The 25,648-nt window shown below is 40.7% G+C and overlaps 1 protein-coding gene across 8 annotated transcripts in view; it reads right to left on the bottom strand.

Annotated features, from left to right (window-relative positions):
- Akap13 (A-kinase anchoring protein 13) overlaps nucleotides 1–25,648 on the bottom strand; it is a 302,085-nt gene that overhangs the window by 206,833 nt on the left and 69,604 nt on the right. For all 8 annotated transcript variants that reach the window (XM_037198603.1, XM_037198597.1, XM_037198599.1 and 5 more), the window contains exon 2: nucleotides 16,534–16,577. In XM_037198603.1, coding sequence (XP_037054498.1) covers nucleotides 16,534–16,566 — 33 coding nt within the window. In that variant the 5' untranslated portion in view covers nucleotides 16,567–16,577. The remainder of the gene's footprint in view (nucleotides 1–16,533; nucleotides 16,578–25,648) is intronic.

The raw sequence follows: 25,648 nt of genomic DNA on the forward strand, positions 1-25,648 counted from the left end.
TAACTATGTGAACTGCTCAAATAATTAGGTCAACACAGAGACAGTCTCCCTTCTGAAACAGGATCAGGTATTTGCTTAAATTGCAGAAAACATGGTTTTTGTTTTCACTTAGAATGTCAAGAAAGAGCTGAAAGCTGCTAGGTAACATCAGTCTTTCTTGACTCTCTATCCCTCTCTCTTCCCCTCCCTGGGAACAAGACACTTAAGCTATATCCTTATTACTACTCTTGCTGATCCAAACGGAGCAGACTGGCTTGGCTACTGCACTCACCCAGCTCTTAGTTATCCACTACCATCCTTGGTTATTTATTATCCTTGATCTCTTCCTTCTCCTCCAAAGTCATCAATGAAGCTAATTCAGCAAGCTTCTAAGCTACCCTTCCATACACGAGAAAGCACAGAAGTTCCCAAAAATCTAGTCAGGTACCTAACAATTAAGAATAGATATGTATTGCTAACTTGATGGGGATGGGGGAGGGGGACCTGGTTTGAGTTATAACTGATCCTTGCTAGCTTCATGGTCCACTGAGTGACACGGGTATTCTGACATTGTCTCCTCTTTAAACAGAACAGTCATCTCATGAAGTTGTTAGGATTATACAAGAAAATAAAGTAGAGCACACAGCGTACTATGTAAGTACCAGCAGGTGTTAACTAATCAAAAGTGTGTAAGATTACAACTACAATACAGTACACTTTTCTGCCACTCCCTCCCGCATGTGTACATGCATATACACAAATACATCACAGCTGGAAGAAGGAGTCAGTATTCCCAACTCTAGAGTTAGCAGAAAAACTATGGCTGGGCCTCAGTGTATCATGTCTTCAAATAGCCTTTCTCTCCCAGCCAAGAAGGCAAAACACTTTTAATTCTGAGTAAGATGCAGACAGTGTAGAACCATACCCTTAGATGTGACCAGAATAGTAAATGTCACTGAGATCTGGAAAGCAGGCTTCAAGCAGGAAAGATAAATAATGGCAGACCTAACTTCTTAGGGTTTGCTGCCTGGATCTCATATACAACGATGAACTGGACAATGCCAGCAAAACCTCAAAGCAGAATTTTGGAATGCCAGAGATACCTCATAATTCTATGTTCATTAAGAGTAGGTTAAGTTCATTGCTGACTCTCAGACAAATGCAAGATAACAACAACAAAAAAAGGTAGGAAATGAGCCCACAACCAGATTGGTGGGTCCCATGAACCAAAAAAGGAATGTACCATTGCCTGAGCAGTAAGATAAAACTCACATTTCCTTCTGTGGACAAAACAAAGAGAGACAGCTGAGAATTCCACCCCAGCTGCCAGATGCTCTGTATATCACATGGGGTCAGCAGTTAATCCAAACAGAGTTTTGTGGAGGGCTCCAAGGATATACAAGAGCCAACAGCTCTTTCTTGGTTTAAAAAGGAGTAAACAGAGCCAGGGAGATGGGTCAGCAAGTAAGGGTCTTTTCTCCCCATCCTGGAGACCTGAGCTGGATCTGACCAGCCCACATGATAAGGGAGAGAACTGACCGCTGCAAGCTGGCCTCTGACCTCCACGGGCATGCCCCCACACACAAAAATTAAATAGATAAATCAATGAATGAATACATAAATAAATAATTTTTAAGAGCAAGAACGAGGAAACTGGAGAGATGGCTTAACAGAGGTTAAGACCACTCACTGCTCTTACAGAGGATCTGAGTTCAGTTCCCAGCAAGCACGCTGGACGCTCTGGACACTGGGTGGCTCACATCTGCCTGTAACTCCAGGTCTAAGGAATCTGGTGCCCCCTTCTGGTTTTTTCAGATACCTGTATGCACTTGACATACAATCAAACACATAAATACAAAATTTTAATTAAAAAAGAATATCAATAGTGTCATCTCAAATGACAAAGCAAGTCTCAAAGAAGCAATGAAAAACTTCCATCTTCAAACAGACACGGGTAACTTTAAAATATAAATCTTACTCCAATTTCTTCTTCCATAAAATAAGAACACAATTCCTAATTCATTGCTCTGTCAGACCAGTAGAACAAGATTACTAAGAAAGCACACACAGAGAGTTCCAAGTAAATAACAGAGATATGGGACAGAAGTTTGGCTAAAAGTCACATTGATGCACCATCAGTCCCGAGTTCTCACTAAAAGCCCCACCACAGAGGTCAAAACAAAACAACACTCTGTCACTTGCTCCAGATCACAAAGTTCTCCTGTGCAGTTTCATGCCTTATCTTCCCTTTGAGGACATCAATCTTAACCTCTCCTTCAGATGATCAAACATTTATTCACACATGGGGCAAAGCTCTTTTCCTGAGGATGACTTGGAGTCCTACTTGAGAACATTTAACCAAAACCTATTACACACAAGGCACTGCGATACAGAAGCACAAGCAAAACTGAAAGCAATAAAAAAATTCAAGTGCTGCCCTCAACCCTCAAGAAATGTGCAACAGAGTAAATGGGGAGAACATATACACAAAAACGCATCTGAAGTGTTACAAGTGTGAAGTGGTCTGCAAAGCACAGCGGAGACTGGAGAGAGGCATGACAGATTCCACAGAAGGGTGAAGGATAAGGCAGAGCACCATATAGACAAATGCCAGCAAATTCATCCTGAAGGCTGAGTGGTCTGGTAGTGGTGGTGATGGTGTGTGTTGTGGGGGTGGGGGGTGGGGGTGGTATTTCAAAGCAAGTAACAATGTATTGGAACTCATTTATTTCCTAGCATTCCACCAACTCAGCATAGCACCACCCACAGCTAGGGATCTTTAAACCCCTAAATGCTGATGTCAAAACACTATTTGCATTTATGCTGTAGTTTTTATAGGCAGTCCATGGGCAAATTCAAAAACACCCATGGGATCTTATCAGTCTCATTTGCATCATGACCTATACTGCTTCCATTACAAAGCAGATGTGGCCTTCGTTATCCGTGTCCACACAAAGAACCTGTGAAAAATTCAAAATGACATAAAAAATACTGTGAATCATAAATATGAAGTGCTAGCTCCAATAACAGAGTGGTCCTCTGAAAGTCGCCATTACTGGTGACATAAGTGGCCCTACATTCAATAATACACACCTTAACAGGGACTTCAAAACCTATTAACAACTTACCCAGGAAGCTGGCCTTAAGAGAAGCTGGGTACTTGTCCTTTTGAAATAACAGCCTACATGACAACTTCCTGTTTATCTTCGATGGATTGCTTTATCAGCCATGTTGGAAGACATAAATCTACCCAAACTGTTCCAATGTAATTCACCAAGAGCTTTTAAAACTAACCTTTTTGGCCACTTGGTTCATGACTGGACTTGAGTGGGCATCAGGATTACAGGATTCTGGTTTGCTGGCTCCAAGTCCAGCATTCTCCGTGTTGGGAGTGGGGTGTTCTAGAAACTATCCTCTCTGAGGGTCCCCATCGGTTCTGACAGTATTGCCTCCTCCTAGCAATCTGAGCTTCACCATGAGTGCAACACGTCTAGTCTTCTAAGACCCGCTCTCCATTCATGTAACAAGTGCTTCATAATATTTGCTTTGAACGAATTAAACATACAGAACATTATATTTCAATCTTCAGTGGCCAGCAAGACTCCTCTTCAAGCACTAAATGGAAAATTTAAATTCCCTCAGTATTATTTGAAAGCTTAGGAAATATAAAGCTATTATAAAATGTATCCTTTAAATAGTCACTGAAAACCACCTTTGTTAGTTCTAAAAATGCCACTTAAAATGTAAAGCTCAAACTACTGGAAACTGATTAAAAAGTCCAACAGACGGAAACAAGATGTTTCTCTGTAAAACCATACTGTGGAGCAACAGCTGATTTCCTTTTATCTTCTAACACTAGCACTACTATTAAAAAGTACTGTTATTTAAGTAGAAAATACTGGCATTTAAATATAATTCTCAGATCTAGCTTGATAGAGCCACCAGCCAATGAAATATTGAAGCAGACCTGTCAAAAATGTACTGTTAAAATAGATAATCCACTTAAGATGTCAGAGTGCTGATAAGGCCCATGGTAGGAACAAAATATAACCTAACTGCAAAGTGAGTCACAGATTATTTCAGTTCCTGCTGTGAAACCACATTTCCCAGGAAAGGGTGGGGGTACGGGGAGGAGGGAAAGTAAGAGGGAGAAGGGGAGGGAAGGGAGGGGGAGTGAGTGTATATGTGTGTAAAAGGGGGGTCCACTAACAAACTGTAACAAATTTGTCCTCTTTCCTACGAAGGCAACTGAGAACACTTACGGGTACCCTAAGTTCTGTGGTTCTTCCCAGTTTTGACTTAGCAAACAACATTTAAGAATATTTTTTACGTGGTCAAACATTTTTTTTACAGGTGCCTCTTTCTCAACACAGTATCAGATGATGATTCTAATGGACTGAAAGCTGTTCTAATGATCATCAACAAGCACAGTAATCCAATGCCCAAAGTACAAATCGCTAGGAGGCTGGAAACAAGTTCAAAGTGGGAAAAAATCCAATGTGGTAGCCCTAAGTCATTCATTCTTTGTCGATATCCAGATGCAGAATGGAGCCCTTTGGCATATGGCTTCTGGGCCTATCTAGATCTGAATACAAGTGCATTGGAGTGGATGAGGGATCTTTTTGAACTCACTTGCCAGGATGTAAAGTGGAACTATTAAGCAAGCCCGACATGCTTATTATGAAGAGCATATTAGGCAATGCATATTAACTTTGAGCCATAGTACCTTTCCCCAATTGAAGATGTTATTTTAAATAGTTTTCCTTTTCTTTGAAAAACAGACAATAACAGCTGCAGTTTAGTCTAATAGAAACAGCTAAAATCACTAGATATGGCTTTGTTTTGCACAACTTAAATAAGGAAAGCCATCTACTACCGGCTATTCTTTTTTTCTTCTTATGGTATTTGTCAATTATCAGGATGTTTTTGTCTCATCTCAGAAGCTATTACATGCAAAAATATTGGTACCAGGGGAAAAAGAGAGAGAAAGGACAACATAATAAACCATATTTGTTGGGGTTCTGGAAATTTGTTTTGCAATTGAAATGGCTCTTCCCCTTGAAAATCTAATAAACAGGAGTCTTATCCTAAACACAGGGTAGATGATGACTATTAACCCATGTATTTCCTTGGAATCTGTCTTGAAAAAGAATTTTTCTCTCATGTGTGACTGTATCATCAAATTAAATATTTTTAAAGAACTTTTAAAGGTATTTACTTTGCTGGAGGGGTGCCTTTGTGTCTCCTCAAAGAGTAGATGTATTTGATGGAAACTCTCCCCCTGACCCCACAGCCAAAAAGTAAACAAACAGCCTCAGAGCCATAAAAAGGCAATTTGCAACCGAAGAATATGAGAAATACACCCCTACTTTTCCCTCCTTAAATGTGTTCTTCTGGTCATTTTATCAAATTGCCAACATCCAATATAAACCATCTGGGAGAGTGCTTGGCATAGCAGTCTCCTCTAGAGTTACAGCTAAAAATAGCATTAACCACAGTAGACTCAAAGCCCACTGGACCACTTCAGAAACCAGTAAAGAACACTGTTCTAATACAGAAAAAGTATCCGGAAATGCAGAAGCTGAATTCTGAGAAATACCTTCATGTTCTACTGCCTTGACCTCATTGGCTCAGGGCTAAAAACTCATCATCCTTTTAAGGATGCTCTAAGTATAAGGATGAAGTATTTGGCTGATTACTTCAGGGAGATGGCTATTCAAGTATGTCAAAAGTTACAAAATATGACTTAGAGTATTTCTCCCACTTATTTCACTTATTCCATGTTTCTATAGTTCATGAAGATGTCCTAAATCTTATCTGTTTGTTCCACCTAGAAAACTCAATGCTCAATTCAAATACTTCCTCTCCTTCAGTCTTCCAATCGCTACATTTCTCTTAGTTCATTTATTCTAATTCTTATCCTACAACTTCTCTTTGCTTGTTGTCTTAAAGTCAAATCAGCTCAAGTCCAGTCCCCCTTCACACCAACTGAGCCGATTCTCTGAAGATTCTGATCAGATCCGTCCTAGGTAAGACTATAGGCGATTCCCTCAGCCTCTACCTAGCTTGGTTTTCTCACTCTCCTAGAAGACACAACTCAACAGCCCCTAAAAGACAGTAATTCCTATGGCTCATGAAACTACTCCCCAGGCTTAGACTTTCTCACAAGGCCACCTACATGCAGAGCTAACTACAAAGAATTTACTTGATGTGAAGTAGCAAAGATACACTCACATTAATATTCATTCTCCTCCACCACCCCACATATAAACTAAGGAATTCAGTCCAAGTCTCCTAACTCTTGACACCTGTACCTGTTTCCTTTTACCTCGGGCCTAAGAGGCAACAAAGACCCTTTCTGCTTCCTTCCAACATCTAAAAACCTGGCTTCCGTTTTGGCTGTTAGTCTAGAGGAGGATTTATTTACTGTTACTAGTGACAAGTTGTTCAATCGGGTATACTTAGTGGTGGGTCAGATGGAAGGGCCTCGCTGTTTATTAAATTCCAACCTTTCCTTTATGTGCGCTTTCCTTTGACTGGCTGACAGCATCTCTTACTCTTTACTGCTCCAGTACGGCCATACTTTTATTCTTTAGAGCAAGAAGACCAAAGTGCACACGCACTGTGTTCAGAGAATATTGGCAATTGCTGGGCATGGTGGTGCACGCCTATAATCTCAGCACTTGGAAGGCAGCAAGGGGATCTCTGGGTTCAAGGTCAGTCTGGTCTATAAAGGTAGTTTCAGGCCAGCAAGGCCTACACACACACACACACACACACACACACACACACACACACACACACACACACACACACACGCACACAGACACACGAAACTCAAAGAAAGCAGTTGTTCAATCTAAACTACATAAATTTTATACATTTTTATAATTTAATCTGAACTATTTTTCACTTACTCACAAACACTCACTGGGAACCCACTGCATCCATGTTAGGTATATTTGTTACAGTTCCGTTGGGAACTGCAATTGTTAAGAACCAGAAGCCGGAGAGAAAGCTCAGGTTTGGTTCCTAGCACTCATGCAGTGACTCACAACTATCTGTGGCTCTAAGGAAATCTGACACCTTCTTCTGCCTTCTGTGAACACCAGACATGCACATGCTATACATCCATACATGCAAGCAAAATACCCATACACATAAAAATTAAGACAAAAAGATTCTGGTATACAAAGGTAAAGACAACGTTCTGTTCAAACCTCAAGTAATGTGTTATTTACAATGAGCTCTCTATTGACATTAGCGTTAGTTTTTTTTCTTATTGTTGTGACCAAACACCTGAAAAGAAACAACTTAAGGGTAGAAGGATTTATTCCGGCTCAAAGTTTAAGGAGGCAAAGTCCATTAGGGCTGACAAGGTATGTAGCAAGTGGGAGTGTGGGAAAGCTCTCTCGTCTCAACAGATCATGCCGTGGAGACACTGGGGCCGATAGTGAGGTTAGACTATCACCCTTAAGGCCTGTACCCCAGTGACCCACTTCTTCCGGCTAAGCTCCACTCTATAAAGGATCCAGTTTCTCAAAACAGACCACCAGTTGGGATCATATGTTCAAATACATGAACCTGTGGCAGGCAGTTCACATTCAAACAAGAATAACCTACATTTGGAGACAGAGAATAAGGGTGCCCCAAATCCAATATGCAAAAGGTACTTTCCAAACCAGATGGAGAAAATGAGCAATTTATCATACCATCTTATGAGGCTTCATTCCACTGGAACAGATAAATTCACTATCTTAACCAAAGGCCCAAAGTAAATTCTCCAATAATTAGACATGAATGAATAAAGCAAGCTGGAAGTGGTGGCACATACCTTTAATCCCAGTACTGGGGAGGCAAAGGCAAACACATATCCCTGAGTTCTGGGCCAACCTGGTCTACATAGGAAGTTTAGGCCAGCCATGACTACAGTGTGAGACCTTACCTCAAAATAACACCAGAAAAGAATAAAGTTACCAAAAGAAGAGCGTTGTTTATGTAGTACTACAAAATCAAAAGAACATCACAAAAATTCAAACTGCTACAATACACGGCCTATGTTTTCCATAAATGTCAATATGAAAAAAGTACTTTTTCTTGATTCAGAGACTAGTGAGATATAACTACGATGTAACGCTGGATGAAATCCTGAGCTGGGAGGAAAGAGCTACAAAAACTCTGGGATAGTCAAAGACACTTGGATATAGACTTAAATGACCTCACATTGCACTGATGCTGCAATTCCTGGTTCTGTTCACTGTACTAGGTTATGAAGAAAAATATCCTAGTTAGGAGAAAATATCTAAAAAAATGGAATAATATCAACTTTCAAATTGTTTAAAATATAAACACAATGTAAATGATAAGCAGATGACACGAAAAGTGATTAATAGAGGTTAACATCACTGTAATTTGTTAAGTTTAAATTTATTTCAAATGAAATAATTAAAAATTTTAAAATGAAATAGAAGATTAAACTTGAGTTAGTCAAAAGACAAAAGAACTTTATGCAAGTGTAAGATTTTCACAGCTTACAGAACAGCTGTGGGGCTTCACAACCACTTGGTAGACGGAAGAAAGAAAATGAATTTGAATCAGTTTCTAGGAAAAGCCCCACCCTGCCATTTACTAAATGAACCATCTTGAACTCATGTTTTTCTACCATAACAACTGTGCTGTGAGAACTAAATGACATAAGTATGGCATGCCTTTTAAACTGTAAGGTATTGCCTAAATATGCTTTACCATTTTTTTTTTAAAGGAGTTGTTATCTAGAAAAATTACCAGTGGTTCAAATCAGTGTTTCATCCCAGTGGTAGTCAAAGAAATAAGACAGTGAAATGACTATACTAAAATTGTATCAATTACCACTGAGGTTTACAAATGGACTAACAACAAACTTTGGAAATGTTTTTCCTTTTTGTTTTAGTTATTAATAACTCTTCTGTGACTCTGACAAAAATACATGACAGAAGAAACTTAAAAGATTTATTTCAGCTTGTGGTTTAAGGAAATATATACAGTCCATAATGGCTGCAAGACCATGGGGCAGCTGGCCAATTTTGTCCAGTCAAGGAACAGAGAAATGAATGCTGGTCATGCTTTTTTCCTTTTTGTTCAGCCTAGGACCAACCCATGGGGATCATATCGCCCACACTCAGGGTGGGCCCTTCCTCCTCGGTTAAATACCTCACAGACACGTCTAGAGGCTTGTCTCCTAAAGCCTGTCACATCGGCAATCAAGATCAACCACCAAAAGAACTGAACAACTGAAGAAAGCTGGGTGTGGGAGAAGTGGCCCTCCCCAGGGAAGAGCACACCAACTGCTTAACCAGTGCCAAATAGTCAGCCCTGAAAACATGCATACAAATAACAGTATATGGACTGGAAAGGTTATATTTAAAAATATATATGCACATACATACATGCATGCAATAACAATTAGTGAAAAAAGAAACCATGAATTTGAAAGAGAGCAGGGGGGGGTATATTGGAGGGTTTGGAGAGAAGGAAAAGAAGGGAGAAATGTTGTTAACTATATTAGTCTTAAAGAGAGTGTAGTGGGTAGCCATTCCAGCTTTAACCTGGAAGTTCCATCCCCCATTGAGGCTTCGACAACTGTCACACCTACAAGGCGGGGCCAAGGGAGGACCCTGGAGACCCAAGATCGGGATGGGCCAGCTCTCTCTCTGTTACTGGACCCTGGACGGTGGAGGTTGACCAAGCAGAGCTCCAGAGAACACCGCTGGACTGCGATACACCTTCCTCAGACCCCGCGACCTACCTATCCCTTCATTTGTAAGTTACCCACTAAATAAATCTTCCTTTTAACTATGTGGAGTGGCCTTAATAATTTCAGAGAGAGAGAGACAGAGACAGAGACAGAGACAGAGACAGAGATTAACCACCATACCCTCCCAAAGTAATAAAGCCATGAAAGAACTCTTCCAAAAGCAGAATCTCTATTGCACTGTCCTAAGTGAAATGAGAGATTCATCCACTACACTATCGATCCTCAGTTCAAAAGGATCTACTTACAGCTACAACACTGATCTCAGTGACTAGAAAGACAAACTATTTTTCTCATATGTGTAGTCCAAAATACATATGCTTAAACTACCTAAAATCCAGGCTTACCAAGCCCAGCACATGCTCATTATGATAGAGCCCAGCATTCTAAAAGACTCCGGCTATTATGAGGTTAGCTTTTAGGGCACATGAAGACAGGTCCTGTCCTTCCCTGTGAGGGATGATGGGTCCAGGGAAATTACATCATCTCCTCCTATAACTATTCTCACAGTCAAAATACCAATACTTTAGTAATGACACAGACTATCTCCACTTCAATGTTTGTCCTAGAGTTCCAAGCCCACCCTCTCATAGGAAAGCTATGTGTCATATGTATTTAAAGAAGTATATTACCTCCTGCCCCCTCTATTGCTGACAAAGGCATCAACCGCCACACCCAAATTCTCAATCCCCTGTCAATCATTCGTTACTGGTTCACTTCTCATTTTAAATAAAGCATTTCATTCTGTTGTTCTTTTAAAAAACTTCTTGCATCTCCCACTGTCTCTCACTATACTATCATGATCATCACACAGTAAAGGAGACTCCTAAACTTTTCAGTTTTTAACCACCTCCACTTGAGAGAACCACACACGCCTTGTAATCCATCTGGCAACAACTAATACTTTTGTGGAGGGGCAAGAAACACATCGTGTACGTCATGTAGTGTCGCCATTGGCTTCTCTGCCATGAGGCTGTACTCATCCAAGGACTAACGCGTGAGGAAAGCACACACGCACTTAGCTACTGGTCTTCTAAGTTCCAACCCAGCAACTCTACATCCACTGAGAACATCTCCTCCAAGAAATAATTATGCATTAAGGCAGCCTCATTTGAATTATTTCAGAACACAAGCATCTGTATAGTGTACAACTCTTACTTTGAGGCAGGGCCTCGCTCTGTAACCCAAGCTGACCTCAAACACATGGTGATCCTTCGCCTCAGCCTCATGACTGCTGGGACTAGAGGTGTGTGCCACTGTGCCTGGCTCCCATGTTTAACTACTGCAAATTATTTTGTATGAAACTCCACTCAATGACTGAGTAAAGTCATTATGTGGAGTCCATTCTCTTCATCTTAGTTCTTAATCAAAGTTCTCAGGATGTTTTCCTTCTTTCATAGCAGTTTTCTCTCCTCTGCTCATGACACACACCCCCTCCAGGAGACCTAAAACATGTAATTTAAAAGAAAACTTCAACATAATTGTACTAGGTAGTTTTGTGTGTCAACTTAAACAAGCTAGGGTCATCAGAAAAGGAGCTTCAGCTGAGGAAATACCTCTTGAGATCCAGCTGTAAAGCATTTCCTCAATTGGTGATCAATGGGGAGGGCCCAGCCCATGGTGGGTGGTGACATCCCTGTGCTGGTGGTCCTGGGTTCTGTAAGAAAATAGGCTGAACAAGCCATGGGAAGCAAGCCAGTAAACATTGCCCCTCCATGGCCTCTGCATTAGCTCCTGCCTCCAGTATCCTGCCCTGTTTTGAGTTCCTGTCCTGACTTCCTTCAGCGATGAACAGCAATGCTGAAGTGTAAGCCAAATAAACCCTTTCCTCCCCAACTTGCCTTTTGGTCATGGTGTTTAATTGCAGCAATAGAAACACTAAATAAGACAATAATCTTTGACTTTTTGCTCAATACTGACTCCCTGGCTAACACACTACCGTATAGTACCTACTTGTCTTAATTCAGTTCATTGAGAATGGAATATACTGTTACTCTTTTTTAAAAGACATAACAAACTGCCAATAAGTATGACTGCTGACAGACATATTTGTAAGCTAAAGCTTAAGGCATTCTTCTGTAGAGCCTGTTCAATTCCTTTACACATATTAAACATATATATGATACCGTATATAATCATATATAATGTGCTTACTCCAGTCTTACATCTCTAAAAGAATCGTGCTTTTTGCTTATTGTTGTTCTTTCTTCCCTACCCCCGCCCCCCCCCCCCCCCGTGTGTGTGTGTGTGTGTGTGTGTGTGTGTGTGTGTGTGTGTGTGTGTGTGTGTACACGCACACATATATATGAAGCCAAACATCAAAGCCTGGTCTCTTTCCTATCACTATCTTCATTTTTTTGAGACAGTCTCTCATTGACCCTGGAGTTTACTAATTGGCCAGAATAGCTGCACAGAAAACTCCCAGGATCTTCCTTTCTCTGCTTCCCAGCCACACCTGGCTTTTTACCTGTGTGCTGGGGATCTAAACTCAGGTCCCCATACTTTACCAGTGAGCCATCTCTCCCGTCTCCAGAATGAAGCTTTTAAAAATCTAACATGTTTATAGTGCATTCTGACTCATCTAGAAAACAGCCTCCAATCAGAGCTATGCTACTTTATCACAACATGCTCTAACCTCAATCTCCTTATGTCTAACATAAAACGAGCAAAGCAGATAATTCCCAAGTATTTATTGATTCTATAAATATTCTACATCTGGAAGTCCACGACAGTAAGTTCAGAAGGAATTTTTCCTCATCTCTTTTGTACTCTTTTCTCTTTCACAATTATCATTCACAAAACCACAAACTAAATTTTATACACACATATATATAATGAACATGGCAGAAAAGATAGCGTCTCACTATATAGTCTTGGCTGACCTAGAACTCCCCATGTAAACCAAGATGGCCTTGAACAGAGGGGCTGTGTTCCTTCCTAGATGCCGTTAGGGAAAAGGGTTCACTTCCTCCTGTTACTATGGGCTGCACTCTTTTGCCCATGCCCCACTTCTCCACATTTAAAGCCAGCTGCAGGGCATCCTCAAATTTCTCTGACTCTCCTCACTCTGTCTCACTTTTCCATGGGGCTGGATTCAGCAGTTAAAAGCACTTGCTACTCCTGCTGAGGACCCAGGTTCGATTCCCAGGACCCACATGACAGCACATAACCATCCAGGGGATCCATTGCTCTCCTCTTACCTCAGTAGGCACCAGGCATGCACACAGTGCACATACATGTAGGCAAAAACACTCATTCACATAAAATGAAATAATTTTTTTAAAGGAGCCATATGAAACTAGGCATGGTGGCACATACCTTTAATCGCAGCACTCAGGAAAATCTCTGTGAGTTCAGGCCAGCTAGGTCTACAAAGCAAATTCCATGCCAGCCAAGATTACACAAAGAAACCCAGTCTTTAAATTAAAAAAAAAAAAAAAAAAAGACTACAATGGGTAATGGGTCATCCACAGGATAATCTCCCATCTCAAGATCCACAATTCAAATCTCTCTTGCTGTATAAACAGAATCATAGTTTGTGGATTAAGATAAAGACTGCTGATGTGGGTTCCTTTTAAGTACCAATAGAATCAACCAATAACTTACATATGTAGTAAGAGTGACATTTGAGGCCCCACAGCAGCGGAAGACACACCCAGGCTGTCCCAGCCACATGGCACAGGGTGGCGGATGCCACTATGATCGACAAATATGTGATGAAGAGGTGAAAAAGATAGAAAAATGGAGCTGTGTGTGCCCTATGGAGAAAGGGCAGAACTGAAGACATGATGGCAGTGGCAGGTGAGAGAGGGCTGAGGTTAACATGCTATCATTGCCCAGTAGGGTCAGTGGGATGGTGTACAGCAGCCTGGAGGCCACATTGGTGTCTATGGTCCATCACTGCCCCAGGCTGTGATGAAGCGAGAGATCCATGTGGATATAGGATCTAAGCGCTGACTGATGACTTGGTGGTATCCTCAGGTTTCACTCGGGGTGGGGACATGGGGGGGTTCATTTGGATGGCATGCATAGCCACCTGAGGCCTTGATGAGACTCAAGGTCTGTGCAGCTGTAAAGGGTCATGAGTTGGTCAGTCATCCTGATGCAGCCAGAGGCCACATTGCTCTCCGTGGCTGTGTGACCACCAAAGGCCATTCAGATGTCTATGGTCTGGGCTGCCACCTGAACCCATGTTGATGTCCGTGGGCCTTGCTAACCTGGTCTGGCCCCTCCCACAGCAGCCTGGGAGTCCCCAGCTGACTAACTCAGCTACCACCCAGACCCAGATCCAAGGCTTTGAGTCAGCCCACCCCAACATGTATCCCACCTATAAGCTGCTTGGAGCATGAGAAGGGGCCTGTCCTGTGGAACCATAGATGCAGGATCTCCACAACTCAGGGGAACAGGAGGCTATCCAGGAGTCTTGGCAAGGGCCCAGTATTGAAGGTGTAGTAGAAGTCAGAGGCCTTGAACCAGGCCAATGACTCACTGCTGCTGTGGGATGTTCTGTATGTTAAATGTGCTGCCCTGATTTATTGGAAGTATAGGTGGGACAAGGAGAGAAGAGAATTCTGGGAAGTGGAAGGCTGAGTCAGAGAGATGCTGCCAGCTGCTGCCATGACGAGCAACATGTAAAAGATACCGGTAAGCCACAAGCCACGTGGCAACTTACAGACTAATAGAAATGGGTTGACTTAAGATATAAGAACAGTTAGCAAGAAGCCTGCCACGGCCATACAGTTTATAAGTAACATAAGTCTCTGTGTGTTTACTCGGTTGGGTTTGAGCAGCTGCGGGACTGGCAGGTAAGAGAGATTTGTCCTGACCGTGGGCCAGGCAGGACTGGAGAAAACTCTAGCTACACACTGCAATGAACATCTGAAAATAAGGTTGTTTGGGCAAAGGGGCATACTTCATGACACGCTGCAGCTCCCAATGCCACTACAACGAATGAATGCGTGATGGAGAGGCGGGAAAGATGGAGGAGCAGAGCGGCCCCTACACCGCGGATCTGGAGACCCAGCAGCTATGGCAGGAGTGAGAGAAGCCTGGGGTTGATACAGGAGCAGGTGCTGCCCAATGTGGTCAGTGAGACCAGTTTTTTTCCCTTTGCGGGGAGAAGGTGACAAGGGTGGGGACAGACACAGAAGGACTGGGAAATGAGGGTGATTGGGGTGCATGACGTAAAATTCCCAAAGAATCAATAAGAAAATATTAAGTTTTGAAAAAAGATAAAGACTGTTAAGTCCCTAGATGAAAATCTTGGAGTAAATCCTTGTGAACTTGATATAAACAAGGAATTATTCTTGAATAAGATATCAAACATAGGGGTTGGGGAGATGGCTCAGTAGGTAAGAGCACTTATTCCACAAACATGAGGACATGAGTTCAAATCCCCTATACCCATGTAAAGAGCTGGCCATAGCTGAATGTGTTTGAAACTGCAGCATTGGGGAGACAGAGACAGATGGATCCCAAAACCTCACCTAGATAACATGGCCAGCTTTAGAAAAAAAAAAAAGATATCAAACATAAATGATAAAAGAGGTAATAAAATGGACACTGTCAAAACTGAAATTTTTGTACTTCTATGCCATCAAGAAAGTGGAGTATCATGGCTAGAGAAACGGTTTCACAGGAAAGAGTACTTGATGTTCTTGCCACGGACGGGGTTTCCATTCCTAGCACTGACATGGTAACTCACACCCGCCCATAAGTGCAGTTCCTGGGGATCAGAATCCAACACACGCTTCTAGTCTACAAAGGCTCAAGCCTCACATGTGGCGCACACATATATGTAAACAAAACACTCATACACACAAAAACGAAATCTTTTTAAAAAATGAAATGGCAGTGAACATAACAGCAATTTTTTCATATCACAAATCTGACAAGGAATTTGTTTCTAAAACTGACACAAATCACCCAATTTTTAGATGGCAGCAAGTCTCAACAGATATTTCCCATAGATATGCAATCAGCCGGCCAACAGATCCTCACTGCCTCCCACTGCTCCAACATCTGTCCTTCGTCCTAAACAACTAAAGGGCCTTTGTTTTTTCAAGGTGACTCAAATCCTGTTACAGAGGGCTTCTCTCAGTCTCCAAACCACTACAACACAACGTCTCAGGGCTTCTTCTCACGGTTCTGGCTGCCTCCTCACCCACAGACAATTTTTCCCACCCTCATAGAGTCAATTCATTTCTTTCTATAGCAATAAGAAAAAAATTATCTAGAATTCACCTTACTCAGCCTAGATTTGTGCATTTAGTCATTTCCCCTTACAATGCCCTTACTTTAGGGAAATGATATGCCTGCTTTAGCCAGAGTCCTAAGATAGTAGTATTTTGGCCAATGCCACAGTGTCACATAGTTGTAATGCAGGGTACCTCAAAGGGTATGAAGATCTCCATCCTACTTTTACAGACATGCTCTCCAGGTGAAAAAGTACAAGAGAGCACAGTAGCACTGCAGGGCAATTCGTTTCATGTGTACGAACTATCACACTGACTAGATGTCTTCAAATACTAAAGTAGTATTTGTTTTCAGTTTAGTTCCATCCACATATTAGCCATTTAGAACTTACTAAATCAAGCTTGATTTCAAAAGAGTGTGTGTACACACACACACATACACATCAGTAAAGCTGTATGTAGAGGTACAAAGCTTTCTTTCCTAATTTCTACCACATGAGATTTCAAGGTGATTATAATAAACAAACACAAATAAACATAAAATCAAAATAAACCACATTATTTACTCACATATAATGGGGCTTGCTGTGGACTAAGTTTCATGACCCAGGACACTGAAACAAAAAGAAGAAATAGATGAGAATAAAATCAAAGTTGTCAACAAAAATATATACGAAAAAAATACCACCTAAAAGTTGTCAATGTCACCCGTGGCACCGTGAGGGCAACCCCAAGTCTGAGTGATGCCCACTCAGCTTCCCTTAGAGACTGAAGAAGAGGGAAGTCCACAGACAGCAGAATACTTATACTCTAGTCTTTTCAGAAAGGGGCAGAGTGCAAAATAAAGGTCAACAGCTTCACAGTAACATCCCAGCTGAACGTTCACATGACATCCTAAAAGCCCATGAAATACTGCTTGCCAGTGGATGCCCCCCAAATCCCACTAGGAAGTTTGGGGTGAAAGGAGGTGACTGAAGATCACTAAAGTTCTCTGGCTTGTTACCTTTCCCACAGAAAAGGGAGGCTACAGTTTGCCTTTAACAGCTAAAACTAATTGCCAAATTTCCGGGTCCTTCATATACCTGAATTTTCAACATATTAAAAAGAAATTGAAAAACTTTATAGGCTTCTAGGATTGTATTTTTTAATTAAATAACGTACTCAGACAACACCAATAGACACACCGAGATAGAAGGGGTGAAGCTCACAAAGGACTCAAGCCTAGACAAAGAACTACAAATAACTAAAAGAAGGCGGAGAACATGAGAAACAGTCTTCCACAGGGAGGAGCGCACTGACTGGTTATCCAATACCAAATGGTCAACCCTGAAAACATATAAACATATTGATTCAAGTAACATTATATGAACTGAGCAGGTGGTGTTGATATATTTAGGAATACACACATAAGCCAACATCAATACTTAAAGAAAAAGAGGACATGAATTTGAGACCAAGAAGGGCATACAGGAAGTGCTAGAGGAAGAAAGGGGATGGGAGAAATGACAGAATTATAACTTCAAAAATATAAAAAATAATTTAAAAGTTGCAAAAAAAGAATAGCATACTCTTAAAAGTGTGGCTTGGAAAAAAAGAAAAGAAAAAGTTGGGCTTGGTAATTTCACTAAGGCATCAGAACAGCAGGTCCTCTGCCAAACACCCTGAACTTGAATAGAAACTGATCTGACCTCACTATAGTCAGAGAAGAACAAAGTGATTTAATTAAAACTTCATCTGAGACTTTTTTTTTATTTGTAACAGATAAATTAAGACACATACTAACCAGCAACATCAGCAGTTCAGAAACATTCACACAGTGAAAAATAGTAGGTAAATTGTCACCATGAATTCCAACAGATTTCAGAAGCTGAACAATAAAACTAGAATCCAAACAGCATAAAATTCAAGATTAATAGTCAAATGTTCAGAACAAAAGACCTTTTCGAGATCATGAATAATCTGAACACATTTCTCAAAACATCCTCAGAGACCTACCACAGATCAAGCTCTCTAAGTGTGTGTGTGTGTGTGAGAGAGAGAGAGACAGAGACAGAGACAGAGAGAGAAATCAGGACTCACCCCCAAAGCAACCAACATAGACTGCACAATGCTACCATTCTCAGAGCTTGGAGTGCTCTTTCCTCCATGCCTGTCTTCATCTAACGACTTTGTACTTAGAAGTACTAAAATCACTGAAAACCAACATCAGAAATGCATCAGTTCTTTTTACTAGGAAAGTTACGTATATTTCAAACCATCATATTCAAATAGTAAATGCAGATTAAAAAGAAAGGTTAGGGGCTGGAGAGATGGCTTGGTGGTTAAGAACATTTGCTGCTCTTCCAGAGGGCTGGAGTTCAGTTCTCAACACCCATATCCACTGCGTTCAATTGCCCTGTAACTCCAGCTCCAGAGGACCCAATGCCCTCATGTGGCATCTCTGGGCAACTGCACCCAAGTGCACATAAATCCATACAAAGCTAAAAAATAAATAAAAGTAATTTTTTAAAAGAGAAATATTGCTGGGCAGTGGTGGCGCACACTTTTAATCACAGCACTCCAGAGGCAGAGAAAGGTGGATCTTTGTGAGTTCGAGGCCAGTCTGGTCTACAGAGCGTGATTCAGGAAAGGCGCAAAGCTACACAGAGAAACCCTGTCTCGAAAGAAAAACGAGAGAGAGAGAGAGAGAGAGAGAGAGAGAGAGAGAGAGAGAGAGAGAGAGAGAGAGAGAGAGAGAGATATTGATGGGCTTGAATACTTTTTCAGTATATTAAATATGCATTTAATTTTAAATGTTGGCCTTTTAATTGATTTTTCAGATCTCGTTCAGACTTGCCTGGGACACAGAATTGGAAGAACACAAAGTTATGAGTCAATGTACTTTGACTAACTTATGAAGTGGTTCTGCCATTACACACTGTAAAAAATGTCAGTTACACTGACAAAGAAATTAATACTTCAGCAATCCATAAGAATTGGCAGCATTGTGATGAAAAAGCTGTGTGACTCATCAGTCATGCTTCATGATTTGCTAATTTGCTAAAATTTAAAATGCTGGCTTCAACATCAACTTTTCTATGTGGCTCCATCATACTGGATGAAAATCATATAACGTAAGGGCAGGTTGATGCCATTGGAATAACGCAGAACTATACACTCATCTGGACACACCACAAAACCAATCCCGTACACACCACTCCAACACAGGATTAAAGACGGCTAACAAAGCGTCTGTCCCCCCACACTTCCCAAAGAGTCAGATCACTGTTACACTGGCAATACAGGGCAGCAGAAAGAACCCATGTGTCAAAAAGAATCAAAGTAATGACCAGATGGCTCTGGGAAAGGGCTGGTAGACTGGATGACTTTTAGGAAGCTTCTTAAATACTGACACACAAGAAGAGCGAAACTAACTTCCACTGCGCTTTGTTTTTGATGTCTCATTCCTTCTCCCCAGAGGATACCATTTTCCCCATTTCAATGATCCAAAGAATAAATTATTTAATACCAAGGGCAAAAAAGGAAACAGCCTCAATCTGTCTGATACCAACATATAGGTTTTTCTTCCCATGTCACCAACTGAAAGTCTTTGTCAACAAGATTTGCTAAATCTTTCTGCAAAGAAAACTTAGTGAAATTAAGTTAGTAGTGTTATTAACATCTGATAATTTCATCAAGTAATGTTAAGAAAGAAACCTTTACAATGTCTTTCTTAGCCAGTTAACCTAAAGCAAATCACAGATTCAAATGAGCAGCCTTCAGATAACAGCCAATACCGAGAAGCACAAACAGTAAAAGCAATCTAACATTTGAAAGACGAAGAAGAGACACCAAAATTCAGTCTTAGCGATATGGTGTTATGAGGTCTGCTCACTAAATCCACAACTCAGTGTAAAACTACCTAGAGTTGAAATGAGTCATAAATCTGGTGGATGTGAAATTGAACAGAATGACAGTCATCAAGGCTTTTGTTCTTCATACTTTGTTTTATAATGTGGAAGTAACACAAATTTCCTATTTTACTGTTGTATAAAAGTGGCATGTTCACTTTATGTCAAGACAAGACTCATCATTTTTTTAAATGAGTGCTCTATCTGCATGTATGCCTGCATGCCAGAAGAGGGCACCAGATCTTATTAGATATGGTTGTGAGCCACCATGTGGTTGCTGGGAATTGAACTCAGGTCCTCTGGAAGAGCAGTCAGTGTTTTAACTGCTGAGCCATCTCTCCAACCCCAACTATCTCAATCACACAGATGTTAACATTTCCCTGTACTTTGATGTAAGCTACTCTTTTCTTCATGGGGTGGAGTGCTGATACCATGGTTAGACTGCTAGTTAGTTGTGCAGTGTTCACAAAAATAAACAATAATAAACAGGTTGAAATTTTTGAAATTATTGCCTACAAAGGGAGATGTAGAAATTCAGATGAGATTGGGCATGTTCAGGATGGTGTGGCCATAGACTGTGTGTAGACATTCAATCACTATATAAGACATCACAGAAATTGAGGCTTGAAATTCTACAGCTATATAGTTGATCTGAGGGGAAGGGGGACAGGAAAAGTGTGCCTGCGTAAAGGAGTGAGAATCTTAAAAGGCTACAAAAAGATTACAACTAAATATACCTAGTGCTCACAAACACTGTTTAAAGACTAGATTGCAAATATTTCAAGTTTTGTGGGATGTGTCTCTCTTATAATATGTAAATTAATGGGTAGATACAGCTGCATTTAAAGAAGCTTTATTTACGAAAGAAACAGGAGAATCATCCAGCAAGACAGAGTGTAGCAATCCTTAGTAAAGGGTAAAGACACCTGTTAACAGGCACAAGTAGCAGTGTGTACCCAACTGAGAGGCTCCATGCCTCAAAGATGCTATCAGCTAAAACGTGTATTAATACAGAAAAGGTAAAGGGAAGTGGTACATAAATTCGAGATGAGAAGTAAAATAATAATAATAATAATAATCACAAATTCTCTACAGATTTATTCTCCTGAAGCAAACTGCTTATCTGAATCTCAGTCTCTTTAATCACAGAAAACAGAGAACTCTTGCCTGTACTACAGGATTGGTGGAAGAATTAAAATACACAATCCAGGCAGACCGAATCTAAGGGACATTACCAGATCCAGAGCAAAAGGCACTGCTTCATCTCATTGTAGTTTCTTGGTCTCACAGAAAACCATGAAATACTAAATGTAAACTTAGTATTAATAGTAAACTATTGCCCGGAGAGACCTTTCTGACAACATCTTTAAAAGGATTGGGATGTAAATTAAATTCTAAAATAATACAGAAACCAGAAGGAAAAAATCTGTAACAAACACCAAGAGTTGGTAAGTCAATTGGTTCTATTTCTCACTATCACAAATACCTGACAAGAAGAAATTGTGATGAGGAAAGGTCTGTTTTGGGTCAGTTTGTGGGAATACAGTCCATCATGGCAGGAAAGACAGAGCAACAGATGCTTCAGATAGCTGCTCATATTGCATCTGCAGTCAGGAAGCAGAAGAGAGATGAATGTTGATGTTCAGGTAGCTTCCTGCTCCCTCCAATACACCTTTTTAAAGTCAGTCAGGAACCTGAACCCGGGAGACATACTGCCCACACTTACAGTGGGTTTTTCCACCTCAGTTAAATGTCTCTGGAAACTTCCTCAAAGACACACCTAGAGGCGTGTCTCCACAGATGATTCAAGTTGACAATGAGAAGTAGACATCATAGTAAATCACAATAAGAGGATATATCCCTGGAGATTGCAGGTAACTTCCCTTCCTAAACTTTCTTACCTATAACTATTCAAACAAAATCTGAATATTAATTTTGTAGTTTTTCAACACATCATAACTGAACTCAAATCTGTAAAGAGACAGTTTGCTAAATGTAAAAAAATGAAAGAAAAATAAAAACAACTACAATCTTTACAAATGGTCTTTACAGACAATTAAAAATGAGAATGTATGTACCTATACATAGATTAGCATAAATAGACTACTCTGAGCCTTTAATAAAGCATTCCTGGTGTCTGGGAGAGGCATTTCACAGGCTTGACATCATTATTTCATTGTAAACTTTCTAGTACCTATAAACTTGGTGATCTCAGCTCACTGACTAAAGACTACCTGTCTAGGTTTAACAAAACCTGTAACTTCAATTGATGTTGTTTTAAAACAAAATACCCTCCACATCTGCCCCAAGTCCTAGCAGGGAAAGAGAGCGATTAAGAACTCATACAAGTATATACATAGGATTTTCTACTGTCAGAGTTCCTCCATTACAGAATATACTTCAAATAAATTCTCCTGGCCAAAGACTCTACGGAAGAATAAGCTATAGTCAATTCTTAGAACCCATTAAAAAATCATGGTAGAAGTAAGCATGGAAATGACAATGCATACATGCTCAAATGTTAGAATAAACTGAACATTTATTCTCCTGTAAAAGAGTAAATGTTCAGCTCCTGCTCAAAGCAAACAACAGAATCCAACTAATCTTTCTTACATTCCTGAGAGCATGGGCTGGTGTACTGGAAGGGAAATTGGGGAGGCTAAAGCTGGGAATTCTGAGTCAAAGGAAGAGATCAAGAGTATGTAGACTGAGCGGTCTAAAGACACCAAGTGTCTGTCTGTCTCTCTCGGGGGTGGGCTGTAACAGGACCCATGGATGTGCTTCTTCTGTTTACAACCGCGTCAAGTACCGAGTTATTTCTAGAGCAGCCGTTCAACACTGTGTTAAATGCCAGACTCTTGTACTCTATCAAGAACCCGGTCTGGCAATGCCTCCGCTCTGGAATCACAGCCCACACACTGGGAAATGATGAAACTGCACGGTCCGGATCTGATTTTCTGCTAACTTAGCGGTCAGCCTCGCTCTGCCCGGCTGTCACTCTCACATGACACAGGACTTATTTATTAACCATCAAGGGAGAGGGGGGAAAGCACTGATTCAAATGAGCAAGAGCGTCCCAAAACCATAGAAGACAGGCAGCATTTGAAAACAAAGACGCCGCCGAAGTAGAGTAATACTCAACAGAGATACAAACGAATCCATGTAAACTAAAACACACACAAACAAAAATCCCACAAATACATTCACTTATCTACTTTTTGTCAACGCCGAGTTATCCGACTGGCAGAATATGCACAAATTTAGGGAAAAGACACTTATGCATAAAGCAAAGTAATAACGAGCATTTTTATCTCAGAAACAGATAAAAATAAAGACTGTAAGTAAAAAAATTAAATTTTTTTAATTAAAATGTTTTAAAAATCACAGCTTTGGGCTAAATCTGTAGCTCAGTCGTGAGGCCTTGGGTTCATATTTCCAGTATTGTGAGAAAATAAAAGATTCCTAACTTTATTTACATTCATTTTAGATTACTTTAAAATTCGTATGAGAGCATATCAGAGCCCTTTTTTTATTTTGTTCATACAACTCAAAAACATAGAAAGCAAAGAAAATCCTGTCACTTTTCTGAACTAGAGTATTTCAGGACCAAAACTAATTACTGAGCTTTAGAAATAAATCATATGACTCATCTTGCCAATTTATTAAGGAATATATACATGTAACAGGTACTTAAATTACCGTACAATAAGGACAGTAACAATGTTACAAGGGTCAGGACAGAGCAATACTGTCTGGGAAGGGGCTCCCAAGCAGCCATTACTGGAGGAGACCAATCGAGAGGCGCGTTCACCACATGGACACGGAGGACACACAGAGCAGAAGGAGCAGCAGTTTCAAGCCACTGGAGCCTAGTGTGCTGCTGACCAGGACACGGAGCAATGTAAAGTACAAGTAGAGGAAGGACTACAGGAAAGGAGTCAAAAGGAAAATCCCCAACCTGCCTGCCCTTGGAAAGCAGGGCAGGGAAAGAGAAGGAAACACACAAATATACTAAAGAAATCACAGCCATGCAAAACATGATGGATGGCATCAAGTTTCTGACTTTTTCAAAGCTCGACTCACAGTTTTGTTATCCACCACTGGATGCCCAAAGATTCATAAACAGTAGAGTGGAAGGTTTCTGTCATCACATAGCCTGAATTCAAACCCATCCAGACAAAGCCAAGAACCTGTTGCAGATGCAACCAAAAAGACAGGCCAGATTCCCACCGGGGCTCCTCCAGTCTGACTTCCTGGTTGTTCTGCACTGGCACTGTGTTCTTCACTAAGATCCCTAGCCAGATCCCATTAGTCACAAACCTTTGTAATTTAAAGGGGGGGGGGGTCTCAGCAACAGACCAGATCAAACTCCTTCCCCAGGGAGGAACCACTGCCAACTTGCCTGTCTCTGCTTGTAGACTGAAAGCCAGAGCCTTATCACCCTGAGAAAATCTCCCCAGGCTCCACGCACTCTGACTCAACCTTCCTAAAACTCCATTTTCACTCTGTAACATTTTCATACCCTGGAACAAGCAGTCTTTGAAAGGGGCTCTTTTGAGGTATCACTCCCCTTTCTTTACATAGTTCTAGGGCATAACACTAGAGTAATATGTAAGACTCAAGAAATGGAGACCAAAGCACAAATTATACTCCATTTAGGGATTCATGTGAACCATCTTACTTTTTCTAGAGCATTTATCCCTATGAAGTAACTAATACACAGTTGGTGTAAAACAAATATATTTAACTTAACAGCTGTCATGGCCAAGTGTATGTATATATGGATGCAGTTTTTAGGCTTGAGGACCTCATGTTATGGGAAAGACTACCATATTTTAGCTTGTTATTTATAAAATAGAGATAAGTAATATAGATGTTGAAATGTTTAACACAGTGGTAGGCAATAAGAAAATACTCAATAAAGGAAGTTCTTCTTCCCAATACCTGGTATGCATGACAGTCATTTCATGGCTAATCTTACATTATAATCAATTCCTGTATTCTAATAGCTAACGCTAATCCATAATTATAAATAAAGAGTAATGCTGAGGAAGCTGCTGAGTAAATCCTAATAGATATGGCACTCTATTAAATATTCTATTTATCATTGGAGGTATCAGAAGTCACTCAACTGTCCTTGCTATTTGGTGCCTCTGACTAGTATTAAGGTTTCTTCATTATCTATGCAATCTTAAGTACTCCCCCTTTCCTATACCTGTGTACCTCTTCAGCCCAGTCCAGGCGCTTGCTCATGCTATGATTGCTGTGATTATAAGATCTTACTTGTAATCTAACCCATACAATCGGCAGAATAAGTAACCCACTGTATGGGATTTTCTCTTGTTTCTGTACTTGTCTTCTCCCCTACCTTGATAACTTAATCTACCACATTACAAAGGTATTCTGTAGTACACCTTCTCACCATTATCACATATGTACCATAGATATATATATATATCTGAACCCCTAAATACTTGAAAAACAAACAAAAAACTTGACAAAGAAAGGGCTTAAGAGACTGAGTGGGAAAGAGGCCTTAAAAGGTACGGGGATGGTAGACTACAAATGATATGAAATGCAGGGGTGGGGAAGATCGGGGCTTAGAAGTGGAAGTGGAGGGACAGGGGAGAGGAGGTATGGGGAGTGAGTAAACCAAAGCCAAGCTTTATGGAAATCTTTTAAAGGAGTCTGACTACAAATACCCTGCCTGAGTGAGTGGACAATGCCGCTTCCAGAAGAAATAAGTTATTAAACGAAAATCTCAGTGCCAGGTGGGACATGTTCCTACAAGTTAC

This window comes from Peromyscus leucopus, chromosome 1 (genome assembly GCF_004664715.2).
Source record: "Peromyscus leucopus breed LL Stock chromosome 1, UCI_PerLeu_2.1, whole genome shotgun sequence".
Lineage (NCBI taxonomy): Eukaryota > Metazoa > Chordata > Mammalia > Rodentia > Cricetidae > Peromyscus > Peromyscus leucopus.